The sequence below is a fragment of the Cheilinus undulatus genome, linkage group 4 (genome assembly GCF_018320785.1).
Source record: "Cheilinus undulatus linkage group 4, ASM1832078v1, whole genome shotgun sequence".
NCBI lineage: Eukaryota > Metazoa > Chordata > Actinopteri > Labriformes > Labridae > Cheilinus > Cheilinus undulatus.
The window spans coordinates 26157973-26171618 of NC_054868.1; the positions used below are offsets into that span (position 1 = coordinate 26157973).

The 13646-nt window shown below is 38.6% G+C and overlaps 1 protein-coding gene across 2 annotated transcripts in view; it reads right to left on the bottom strand.

Annotated features, from left to right (window-relative positions):
- The window catches only part of pik3r5 (phosphoinositide-3-kinase, regulatory subunit 5), a 30365-nt gene that overhangs the window by 6070 nt on the left and 10649 nt on the right, over positions 1-13646 (bottom strand). Inside the window, exons 2-12 of one of the 2 annotated variants that reach the window (XM_041786351.1) lie at positions 12068-12183; positions 7013-7128; positions 6817-6885; positions 5487-5625; positions 4773-4842; positions 4077-4251; positions 3794-3962; positions 3632-3700; positions 972-1843; positions 688-813; positions 329-460 (exon numbers count right to left, since the gene is read on the bottom strand). In XM_041786351.1, coding sequence (XP_041642285.1) covers positions 329-460; positions 688-813; positions 972-1843; positions 3632-3700; positions 3794-3962; positions 4077-4251; positions 4773-4842; positions 5487-5625; positions 6817-6885; positions 7013-7128; positions 12068-12167 — 2037 coding nt within the window. In that variant the 5' untranslated portion in view covers positions 12168-12183. Of the gene's footprint in view, positions 1-328; positions 461-687; positions 817-971; positions 1844-3631; positions 3701-3793; positions 3963-4076; positions 4252-4772; positions 4843-5486; positions 5626-6816; positions 6886-7012; positions 7129-12067; positions 12184-13646 lie in introns of both variants that reach the window. The other variant, XM_041786350.1, reaches the window with a different exon arrangement.

Sequence of the window (13646 nt, forward strand, 5' to 3'; positions counted from 1 at the left end):
TGGTTTCACTTGAAATTTACAAAGGTAAAGCCTTACCTTATAAACCTAAGTATTACAATATATGTCAGAGTTTTTCAGTTATTCATGGCCAACATATCAGCAGAAATTTCATTTCTGCCAGTACAGATCCTTAATTTTTTAAGCCAATAACACCATGTTAACCCCTCCACCACCCCTGTAAGCTGTGACGAGGGGTTTAAGATACCATCTTATCACCCTTCAAATACTGTTTGCAAAATAAATCTGGATGCTAAACACAAAACATGTTCTGCTGCTGCAATAAATGTATTAACCATTACAAATGTGAATTGTTTGACTTAAGTCTTACCTCAGCTTGATAGAGCTGGATCAGAGCAGGCCTGGTAGCATAACGGCAGTAGTATAAGACCAAGTCGGCCAGGATGGGCAAACGCTGCTCGTACGAACTGTCGTATGACTCTGACTCTGTCTTAGAGGTTTGCTGCGAAAAGATAGAAAATAATATTACGCTTCCTTTAGTTGTTTGGAAGAATCCTTTAATTCTCAGATAAAGCTTTGAAGAAACACTGAAAACTATTTTCACTTTGCGAATTCATATCAAACATCTCAGGATTGGTTGAGAAATAGAGAAGAGCTTTTGAATTAGTGACTTTCTGAAAAAAATTAAGGTTTTGGTTAGACAGAGTTAAAGTTTGATTCCAGACGTACCTGGCAGACAACAGTGGCAGGCAAGTTAAGCAGGCTGAGGGTATTTCTTTCGTACCATGGGTCCAGCATACCAAGGAGATTAGCAATGTCATTAGTGCTGTCCCCTGTACTCATGAGAGGAAGATCCTGCTAGACATAAAGCAATAAGTATGACCAAAAATTGACAATGTCATATATCTACATGCATGTTTTTGCCAACTCAAAGCTCGCAAATGCAGTCCAGCTTTCTTACTATGAAATATACAAAACAACTCTTAGCTAAGAACACAAGATTGTCTGCTTACGTTAGACAGGCTTGCTCCTTTTGGGGTTCCGGTTTGGACCACAGAACTAGGAGACCTCAGACTCCCTGGCCCAGCCGCAGAGTCTCTCCTCACAGGCACAAAGTAGAACCGAAGCTTGAATGCCCTGCTGAGGCGTGGACATTCAGTCTCCTTCCTCCTAAGGCTGTTGTAGGCTCGGGCCACCTTACCCACAACATGGTCAGCACCAAACACCACCACCCTGAGCGTCATGTTCTTGATGTCCTCATCGCTGCTGAGAATCGGCCTCCTCCGAAAGCAAACATGTCTGAGAGTCTGACTTTGTGGTTGCTGCAGAGGCTCAGGACTGCGTAACTTGACTTGCTGCGGTAGAGAATTTGAGCGTCTATCCCGCACCACTAAAAGGTCCTTTGATTCTGTGTTTCCAAGGCTTTTTGCCCGGATCAGCGACCGGGATTTTTTGGGTTTAATAAAGAGCCGGTAAAACTGCTGGCTGAGACGAGCTGAGGCTCTGTTGACTGGAGAACATTTTTCAGAGATGGGAGACTCATCAAAATCATCAAAAAAGTCACTATCCACTCCAGAAGTTATGGAGTAGAGGGAAGGAGCGTGGGACCCAGAGGCTACAGACAGGGTGGAGAACATGGAGTCTTTGGAGGCGGTGGACAGGGAGGAGTAGGTGGAGGCGCGATGGGCGGACATTAACGGCAGCTCAACTCCATGCACCTCTCCATCTTTGTCATGTTCATCCACTTCTCCTCTTAAACCATTACATATCACATCCTCCTCTTCATCATCATCATTAACACTGTCTACCTCCTCCTCGTCTTCCTCAGCATGCCCGTTGGTGGACAGGTCATCTGGGTCATTCTCCAAAAGTGTGTTAAGAACATCTGCAGAAATCCAAATATACAAATATCAATTAAATGTAACTACCCAATATAAATATCCAACTAATCCATCCTCTTTTGGATATGTGGTCAGTATTTCTATGATGTTTACTGAAACTTTTTTTGTGTGTGTCTGAGGCCTGCTGGATCAATGCTTTATTAATTTGATTTCATTTCTGTGTTGTATTCATGATTGGTAAAAATCATTTTCATTCCACTATTCCTGTTTTTACCTGAGGTATACATAAATACCCTATAGACCACAATGTTATTGAAATGGCTTGCAGAGACATTATTCCTCTATTTTCCATTCACTGTGCTGGTTAAAGTCCTATACTAATAAAATTATTATTCTAATTTATCATGAGACATATATGAATTTGTAAATATTAAGTCCTCTATAAGTGCCGAAGTTGGTCGTGGAATTCCATAAGCTTCAATACTTGGACTCCTTCTTTTCACTTTTGATCAAATAAACAGGCAACATTTCATACATATTCTGTTATTCAGAAATTTCCCCTCCCATCAAAAAAGGCAAACTGGAAGAAGATGATTGATGGTTGGACGCAAAATAGCAATAACACTTTATTTTAGTGGGCCCTAATCACCTAATAATGACTTTGTAATCTTAGAGTAATTACACTGTAATAGTATAATTTTCTAGTATTTTCTAAGAATAAGGGGGTAATTACCTCATAATAACTTGGAATGCATTATGAAGGATTGTAACCTCAAAATTACCTTGAAATTTTGAAGGAAGTCATTAAGAAATTACCTAGTTATTACATGGGAATTATGGAGGAAGAAATAACTTTAATTCAGTGGGCTGACATAAAGAAATACCTAAAAGTTACTTGAAAATGATTCAGGGAGGACTTACTTTAATTTAATAGGGTAGGCCAAATAAATAAACTACTGGGGAATTATCAACCAACTTAAATAGAAAATCTATCATCTTATTTCTGAGAAATTACCTTTTATAAATACCACCCAATTACAAAAAAATTGCCGCAATATTATAAGGAGTTAGTTATAATTAATACATTAATAGTAGCTAAATACTTCTGTAATATTACCACATTTGCAAGTTATTACTTGGTAATTACCACCTTATTCTTTAGAAATGACTAGATATTTATACCTACTTTAAAATTACTATGTATTAACTGAAATTATTAGGTAATTAGGCCCACTAAAATAAAGTGTTACCAAAAGTATCTTCAAGAACTTCAACCAAATCTAGTTGCCTTTAAACGACAATTCCATTGTTTATTTGTCTAGAAGATACCATGTTATATACATCAATAAAGACGGATAAAACTGGTAGATATTTTCCATTTAAAGTGTGCCTGGAAGACATAAAATCCTGGATGACTAGCAATTTTTTGCATCTAAACAAAGACAAACTAAATGTGTTGTACTCTGCTCTAAACCAGGGGTTGTCAAATTTTTCAGACGTGACCCCCAAAATAAGGGTGCCAGAGACCAAGGACCCACTGTGTCTGAGGGTGGTTGAAGCATAGCTGAACACAGCCATGCACATTCAAGAATGGATCAAAATCTCACTAAATGAGCATGTCTTTATGTTACATTCAACCCATTTTAGGCACATGTTTTTTTTAAATATAAACATTTTTAGAAGGCATCTAGAGACCCTCTCGTGTCTCATGACACCCCAAAGGGGGCCCTGACCCCCAAGTGACCTAGTGTCTAGCAATAGTGTTAATCTACCTCTGAACAGAAATATTCATTCAACACATAAAAAACAAATCACTGTGTAGAATACTTTACCAAAACTATCATTTTCCCAGTGAAACATGTAACACTTTGCTGTTGGCAGAGGTAGAGTCTGTAGCATTCCTGCAAAAACAACAACAAATAGCCTCTGTAATATCATTACCACTTTAACACACAGTGTAAATATCCCAAAAGTCCTGAAACTTGTTTTCTTACCATCAGATTTCCTTCCGTTTGATGCTGGGATTCTCATACTCTCCCTCAGTTGCTCAAGACCCTGGATCACATGACTACGGCCCTTCAGAGGGTCACTCATGGCAGCGGCAGTCTCCAAGAGATCACTTACCACGGAGAAGATTTCCCCGAGTTCATCCACACTTTTTTCCTGTGGAAAGTGTTTATGGGAAGGTACTTTTTAGAAAGAAACCGGCACATTCTTACTGATCTATTGTGGTCAATTTACTTAGATTTCTGTGATTAATTTAATATGACCTCATACCTGCAGGGCTTTGTGGATACTGTGGAGGGGGTACTTTGTGCCCAGTGTGGACTGGAAGGCCTGTTTGATCAGGGTTATGTAGATCTCCGTCTCTGAGTGCCGAATTCTGCTGAGCTGTTCAGCTACTGAGAGAAAGTCAGGGGGCACCTCACCTGGGTTCATCAGCAGCACAGTCCTGCAGCAAACATGCAGATCTTGAGTGTTGATGTAAGGTCATGTCAACAGATTCACATCAGGGGGAGATGCAACAGGATGACAGAGTGAAAGTGTTGTTGATGGTACGGTTTAGTGGTGAAGAGGGGAATGAAAAGGGACTTTCCACAGAATGAACCTGTTTTGTAGTCCTTCAGTAAGTCAGTGATGTTTTTTAGGTTTATGGTCAGGTCAGATAAATTTACTGGGAACTTCTGATATCAGAAAAATTACTATTTTAACAAGAAACCAGAACATAAGAGATTGCAAAATATGAACTGGGAACTGGATAGATAGGCCGACAAAGAGGTACAAACAAATTACTGTAAACTTCAATCTAACTGTTCTGTTAGACATGCAGCTGCCTTGGCATTGTGAAACACAGGAGCAACTGTCTGGCAGATTCAGAAAAGATGTAATAAAACTATTTAATTCAACTGGAAATATTCAGTTGTGTTCACAAAAAGTTTATGCAGCATCTTTTTTTTCAAATTGGAGACTTACATGGTCTTAGAGGACTGTCTGGATGTGATGAGGCCTTGTTCTTCTCTCACCATTCTCTGAAAGGAGATCCCTGGGAGGAAAATAAAGACAGATTCTTTAATTCTCTGATTGTTACAACCTGTCAGAAAGACAACAGATTGGTTAAGGAGATGGTGCAATGCTTTTGGCATTTGAGGAACAGGAGAATGACAGACAAGGTCCCTTTTAAAGCAGCTTCTTTTGATGACTACATATTATCTATGAATATGTGTCACAAGTGACCTTAAGTTTAATGTAAATGCTTATAGACAACCAGGTGATTACGAAAAATATGGTGATTACAAATTAACTTTCGGATGGATTTAAAATACAAAAGCAACATTTTATACAGTAAATTCAAATGTTTTATACAGTCCCTTGTTTATTAAAACACTTCCTTTAACCTTTACTGTGAAGCGGAGGCGTTCACAACTTCTACTTATTTTTTGTGAATGTTGAAGCTCCATCCGCTTTCAGACAATTAATGGTTATGAGGAAGTACAGAAATAAATTCATCACCTTCCTGTCGATACTGCTATTTATGCTGACATTTGTAAAACAGTATTTCTCTGGTCGTGTGCTATTCTAAACGCATTTCTTAGACTTGCCACTAGGGGGTAGTTGATCCCAAAAAGAGAAAAGCAATGAGCGCAAACAAGAGAAAATATACACTAAGAGTCACCAATCCATGTTTACCTGGGGCCTTGATCTCCAGCTGTAGAGTGCTGAGGAGTTTTCTACACACACTGCTGTATGGCTCTGGCCAGGTAAGGAAGCAGCGAAACACAGCAATAGCTTCCTCTAGCAGCTCTGTGTCTGGAGGACAGTACGGCGTCTGTAACCAAAGTAAAAATCAGATATTCTGGGTTAGGATATTTATGAAAGGAGATGTATGGCCTGTCTTAAGGTCTCATAAAATTCATTTACACCGGAATGGCAATGACAATAATGTCAATTATTACACTTTATAATTGCCACCACAAGGCTGTAGTACAGCCACAGGTACATCTGTGGTGTCATCACAGAACTAAATATTATCTATGACGATACAAATTAAACGTGGTTCCTGACCTTCTTTTGCCAGGTATCCTTCTGGCAGATAAAAATATGATACAACATGACACTGATATCTGCTGTGGACTCATTGTTCAACCTACATTTACCTGGAAGTTGTCTCACAACATTTGCAGTGCTTTTCTAGCAGTGCAAAATGGCATACAGTACATTGTTCTTACTTAGCCTTGCTTAGCCACTGTCATTGCCAAATGGGCCCCACTTTGGGAATAACTGGTTCAAACACTGAAGATAATCACAAGATACAGTGTTTTTATTATTCTAGTTGCCCAATTGCCTGCAAAAATATAATAAAGAGGATTTTTCTATTTCACATTTTGAAGAAAGCAATAAAGTTGCTGGCTCTATCTAAAGATAATATTAAGCTTAAAAAGCTCCAGATATTTGACTTGTGTTTACTGATCATTGATTATGAAAAGTGTTAAATCTCTACTGTGATAAGTTTATCTCTTTGATTGTCATTGCTTCTTTATTAATAGGAGGGTGTTTTTGATAGTGCTGATTGTTTTTTTAATGTTTGCTTTTCATTACTACAATTGTAGAGGCCAATAAATATGTTCAGCTGTGTCTCATTACATTGCATCATATCGTATCCATTCATACTGTATCCTATTCTATTCTATCTTATCCTATCTTAAGTCATATCATAGCCTATCGTTACCCATGGTTGTATTTGGTACTGCTTAATTCTGTTTCACACTGTTCTGTATCATATATCCTCCCAGTGGAACAATAGAAGCCATGTCTATTAACCCTATTATGCATGACAAGCCAGTTACTGTCTTGCATAACCATGTATTTTTTCAGTTGTGTTTGAGTCTTTTGTTAAAGTAATGTTAAAAATGTCACAGTGGTTTGATTTGAGGAACTTATTGTCATTTGATAGAGAGTGAGGTACACATTTCATGTTAGTCAGAGAGGTTATGTGAATATCAGATTTTTTTTTTTTTACCTGCAGCAGTGTGGAGGACAACATGATCGCAAGGGGAGTCACCAGCTCATAGCGACAGCTCTCCTGAACCTGAACAGAAACATGAACACACATACACAGAGGCAGAAAGACAATGATCAGGTTAAGTCCCCAGTCTTAACAACGCTGTTTCACATCAGTCAAAGATTGCCACTGTAATGTATTTTCTGTCGCTCACCTCTTTGGTCTTTCTGATAATCTGCTGTAAGAGGATGAGAAAGTTCTCAGGGTCCCTCTTAACCAGCTCCTCCAGGCTCCAGCGGTTCATGGACTGACCTGCTGAGCACATCAGCACTGAAACACAGAACATGTGGGCTCATGTTATTATAAAGACCCTCATTACACATGGAAAGACATTTTGAAATACCATGTTTGAAAGTTGCCAAAGCAATTTCGTCAGGAAAAAAAAAGTTTGCAGCAGTTTAATTTGCAGCATTTGAAATCAAACACAGTTTAGGGTAGAAAACTTTGTTTGCTGCAATATAAACATGGGAAAGGTTGATTCGCACATCCATTTCTCAGGACAGGTGCATCAGAGGGCAAGGTACCCAGCAAGCAGTTCAAAGATAACACCCGCACACTGTGCAAAAGAGGGAGGTATTTATTTGCAACTTTTCTGTACTAGACCTTCTAGACACCTGTTTGCCTGATGAAGGTCTAGTACAGAAACGTAGCAATAAATACCCCTCTCTTTTGCAAGTTGGACAGTGTGCTGGTGTTTTCTTTGAACTGAAATATAAACATTAAAATCACAATGTCTAAAAAGTGTTAGCTTTTCTGGTTTATACTGCTGAAGAGAGTGTGAGTAAGTAATTTATGTACTGTCTGCTTGAGAATCATCAGATGACCGTAGAATAAATGAATGAATTAATGTTTTTATTTTGGTTATTTACATGCCTTTCTGTACCATCCAATGATTAACCCAGAAAATCAGCAATTTAATTTTAAAAAGCCCTAAATAATTAATAGTTTAAATTAGAAATCTATGTTTGTCAAGTGTCAGTTCACATCATAACCTTTGATATTTTTTCACATTTTAAAGTTTTTTAGATACCAACAGAGAATTACATATTTTCAGTTCATCATTAAGTCCATACTATAACTTTAGACACAAAATTGACACACATCTATATTTAACATTTCCTCTCACTTTGTAAATTTCAAACATTAACAATCCCCTTAAATTATAATTACCTCTCTTTGTTTAAATATTTTTTAATAAAAGTTTTTATTAATAATATCTAGCATTTTTTTAAAAAAAGCAATTGGTAGATTCTAATAGCTTTTCTACAGATTAATGAGTTAGTTTTATTTGCATTTCCCCAATTTCAGCACAGTATGCCATATACAGTCCCCTTTCAAAATTATTGGAACGGTGGGCCCAATTCCTTTATTTTCGCCGTAAACTGAAAACATTTGGGTTTGACAGCAAAAGTTGAATATGAGATCATAGATCAACATTTCAGCTTTTATTTCCAGGTGTTTATGTCTTGATCTGATACACAGCTTAGGAGATAGCTTTATTTGTAACGGAACATCAGATTTTTAGGTGAGCAAAAGTGTTGGAACAGAGAGACTTAAAACACATTAAAGTGAACAAGACTTAATATTTAGTTGGAAATCCTTTGCTTGCAGTAACTGCATCAAGCCTGTGACTCACTGACATCACCAAACTTTTGCATTCTTTTTTTGTGATGCTTTTCCAGGCTTTTTTTCATCACTTTTTGTTTCAGTTACAGTTTTTGATCAGGCACATTTGGCAGTGGAGATTTTCAGTCAAGGCTGAAGTTGTAACAACTGAGGTCAATGATGCTCACAAAACTAAGAGAAGGATTGCTGACGCCTCACAAGCACCGTACTTTCCATTTGATCCCTCGGTTTTAACGGCTTTGAGTGTGTCACTGAGGAGCTCAGGTTTGCAGAAAAGGACACAGCAGCAGCTGTTCACGTTGCAGTGAAGTGTTTTCTAAGAATCTTTTCATTTGTTATCTCTCTAAAATTAAGGAGTGTATTTTAAAACCTCTGAAAAATTGAGTGCTGATTCTGTTTTGTTAAAGTAAGATGTGTGGTTAAATTATGAGTCTATTCTGCAAACATATGAATGTAAAAACACTGATTTATTAATGTACTACATCCTTTCTAACTAAAAAAAAATGGCCATATATTTAATGTAATAAGGGCAAGAACAAAAACAAAAACACGCAAAAATCAAAACATCTTACATTATAACACAAACAACATGCTCTTGTAAAGGTGCGTATCACACCATCTGGCACAGGTTTCTATGAAGGAGGCGGATTTGATCATGAGACCTGTTTTGACACTGCACCATAAAAGTGCCATCCTCAAGATACCGCCCTCACACACTGTGGTCTTTGCCACCACTTCCTCTCAGCTGTACATTCACACAGCTTCCTGCAGCACCCAATAACACATCCCCTGATGATCTCACAACAACAGTGTCACCAACAAGCTCAACATGCTTGTAGACGCATAAAGCCTGCATACCAGCTGAGTGTCTGTCACATGCTGGCCTTGTGTGGGGAAGGAGAGAACAAACAACTGCTTTCTGTTTAAGATAGCACAAGTCACGTCTAAATATGTGTACTGGGGTTGATATTATTGAGAAGATGTGCTGCTTCTACCTAGAAAGTTTGACCACACACAAAAGCCACAAGTCTTTGAGCAAGATGCTCGTTCATTGCATGTGGGAACTATCATAACTTCAAACATGTTCTTTAAAACTAATGAGTGTATAAATGAGCACAGAACCAATGATTTAATTATTATTACCATAATGCTTTTCAGTGTTCTTTTCTCTTTACCACTGCACTATAAAGCCTGAATTTTAATTTTAAAATGTAATGCTTGTACAAAGAGCAAAGTCAACAGGAGTTAAATCCATATATTTGTTAATGAACTTTACCATTAAGTCCGATTCTGATAGCACCTGTGATATTTGTAAAATGTTATATTTCAACACCTCACCCTGCCACTGCTTCCACCATCCTCTTGTCAAGCTCTCTTGAAATTTTTTTCTGTTCCCCTTTTCTTTTTTTTTTTTTTTTTTACTTTGCACTTCTTTTTCATATGAAAAGCTGTTTTGTGTTGTAAATTGGGAGTTATTATAAGGTAGGCAGCAGGCCGGCCCACAGATTTGGCTGACCTCCTGACACACCCAGAGAAGAGGCCCTAACGGATGTGTGTTGGATCAGTGCCATTGGTGCCCCTTTCATCAGTTTTCACATTTATCCCATTTTTGCCACTTTGGTCTGTCATCTCTCATTGGAAATCATGTGACCATTGGGAAAGGTGAACTTTTCAAAATAAAAGCCTCCTTCCTTTTCCTCAAGTATTTCAGTAAATGATTTTTTGTCACCAAAATGAAAAAATGGAAAAACAGCTTGTTTTTCAATTTTTTTCTATCTGAGGTGAAAAAATGAAAAAAAGTAAAAACCTCTCATAACGAGAGTTTCTCCCTGTTTTACCTCCGCCAAGGAGGTTATGTGATCGGGTGGGTTTGTTCATTTGTTTGTTCGTATGTTAGCAACACAACTCAAAAAGTCATGGACGGTTTTCATGAAATTTTCAGGAAATGCCAGAAATGGCATAAGGAAGAACTGATTAGATTTTTGGACTGATCCAGATGACCGTCTATATCCAGGAAATTTTTAAAGGATTCTGTACTATTGGGAGATAGGGCTAATGGCAGAGGTCTGTGCTGTTACCACTTTACACCAGGAGATGGCGGACATGAGTAACTTATTCAAAGTTTTGGAGTTTACAGTTGAGGAATAGAGGAACATTCACCCTCTACCATGACCCACACGTAGCGAAGCCAATTCTTTGCCTCACTGTGTCTCCACCCCACCAGGGAGGGAGTAATCAGCAAATTCGATTTTGGGAGTGAGCCGTATCACCGTCTGGATCCAGGAATGTTTTTAAAGAATTCTTCACTATTGGGAGATAGGGATAATGGCGGGGGTCTGCACTCTCTGAGTGCTTTTCTAGTTTGAGTCTGGTTTCAACCAGGAAATGGATCTGCCAGAAAATGCACTGACCCAACTATTTCCCCCTTGTCACCACTTTTTATGCCCATTTTATGTCCATTTTGCCAACTTTTACCACATTTCCTGTTTCCCCGTTTTTACCACTTTTAATCCATTTTTGGTACTTGTAACTTCTTCTATCTTTGCCTGTTTTTTGACACTTTAAACCCTTTTATGCCTCATTCCACCTATTTTTTTTTGCCTCTGTTAACCCAATTCTCCACTGTCAATCCTTTTAAATTCTATTTCAAGAAAAGAGGTTATCACAGCTAAACTTTACAATGGACCATGATTTTGCTGACCTCCAATTTGCCTTGCCCGCAGAAAGCTTTGCCCAGGCAGCATTGACACGACCTGTAGATTGCATGTGCGGAGCCTAGGTCTGCTGAAGGTGGCAATGCTGTTTTGGCTGTGATGGCTATGTGGTAGGGTAGTTAAGGTACAGATTGTCTCTCTGCTTGGGGGCATCTGAGCCAACGCTCAGTATTCAGCTCTCTGGAGGTGTCGTGAGACTAACTGAATGAAATACTGACAAAGGGTTTTTTTTTTTTCTGACTACCTTGGTGCTGTTTTTTGCTGCCCATTGGTCTGCACAGTTGACCTGTGGGGGCAAATATATCTTGTGCCTACTTCACAAAATATGAGTGTAAAAATGTTGTCCAAGGGTGGGTGAAACTTCATAGTAAGCAGAACTTCACTCTGGCATGTCTGAATAGTTAAGACAGTTTTAGCACATACTTCGATTATTAGACTGAGATGTCTTGACAATCTTCTTTTTCTCTGCTTTTAAAAATGGGTTAGGGTTTATTATCAAGCACAAGCATGCCCAGTAGTCCCTGACAATTCAATGCCAAAACAAATGAAAGTTGTATTTTATTGAGCTTATTTTGCTAAGGGCATACAGCAGATGATTTCAGATTGGCTTGAGTCACAGAGGCATATTTATGATGTTTTTGAAAGCAATTAACAATGCAAAGGTTAATGATTGGTTAAAACAAACCTTTTAGTTCTTAAAATTTCAGCTCAAAACAATAAACAGACTTTCAACAGTCAGCAAATCATTTTCATGGCAGTTGAATAAAAATGCCATTCCTTCATGTATCTCTGCTTCCTGCACTGAGTAAACTCTACTAAGTACAACCCATCTGCTGTTATCCTTATTTCTCTAACTCCTTGAATCTTACCGTTCCAGTGTTGTGCAGCTGTGGGACTCTCTCTCAGCCCGTCCAGACACCTGTCCAGAGCATGCTGGATCCTGTCCTCTGTGCATGATGTGTGCTGCATCTTCACCTTTCAGGACCTGTGGAGGTACAAACAGAGAGAGGAGAGGGAAAGCAAATATTAAATATCAACACATGCAACAAAACTGTGCTCCCATTCATGTATTCTGAGGAAACGTTTGTATTCTTCAATAATATTTACATGCAGAAACACGGACAGGCATGCTCCTCTCTTTTCATGAACAGTATGTGTTATCATTTCTGTTTTGCATGATGGTAGATCAACCGCTAAGTATGAAAATAGCATGAGATGATAAACAAACCATAAAGGGACTTTTAAAAGGAAAAGCAAACAGGCAGTGTTGCTTGTATTTCTGTTTTGTTGCTATACTCAAGACACATAACTTAAGGGATGCACAATGTTGGATTTTTGCTGATATGCCATTTACCAATTCATTTGAGCTGATATAGCTATTGAATGTACCCCCCACCCCCTTAGAGGTTTTACCTTTTCACTGGTTTTCTAAATCAATCCTGGTCAATATAATCTGGCTTCTTTAAAAAAATAAAAATAGAAAAAACAAAATAACCTCTTTATTGCCAAAGTGAAAATAGATTTCTTCAAAATAAAAATAAGTCAAATACAAAAAATATAATGTAAAATAAGTGACTATAAATATTCAGACCCTTAATGTCAGTATTTAGTAGATGCACCCTTGGCTGCAATCACAGCCCTGAGTCTGTGTGGATAGGTCTCAGTCAGGCTTAAACACCTTGACGCTTCAATTTAACTCCATTCTTCTTTGTAAAACTGCTCGAGCTCTGTCAGGTCGTACAGGGTTCAGGTGTGAACAGCCCTTTTCAAGTCCAGCCATTGATTTTCTATTGGACTGAGGTCTGGGCTTTGACTCATGTACTCCAATCTTCTCCCAAGCCATAGTTTTCTTACAGACTCAATAAAATTGCCTTCCAGGTTATTCTGCAGCATTCATTTACCCTCCACCTTTACAAGCCTTTCAGGGCCAATTGCCGAGAAGCATTCCCACAGCATGATGCTGCCACCACCATGCTTCAAAGTGGGGATGGTGTGTTTGTGGTGATGTACAGTGTTTGGTGTCCACTTAAAAGCACCATTTTGATCTCATCAGACCAAAGAACTGATATGACTTTTCTACAACAGTGGCTCTCTCTTTGCCTCTCTCCCATAGAAGCTTTGACTGGTGAACCCAGGCAGCAGTTGTTGTATGCACAGTCTCTTCCATCTCAGCTGCTAAAGCTTGTAACTCCCTCAGAGTAGTCATAGGTGTCTTGGTGGCCTCTCTCACTAGTCTCCTCCTCGCACGGTCGCTCAGTTTGTGAGGACGACCATATTCCTTCCATTTCTTCATGGTGGATTTAACTGAACTCCAGAGGATGTTCAGTGCCTTGGATTTTTTTTACCCATTCCCTGACTTATACTTTTCATGATCTTTTTTCTGAGTTGCTTGGAGTGTTCTTTTGTCTTCATGGTGTCATGGTAAACAGGGATACTGATTAACCAGTG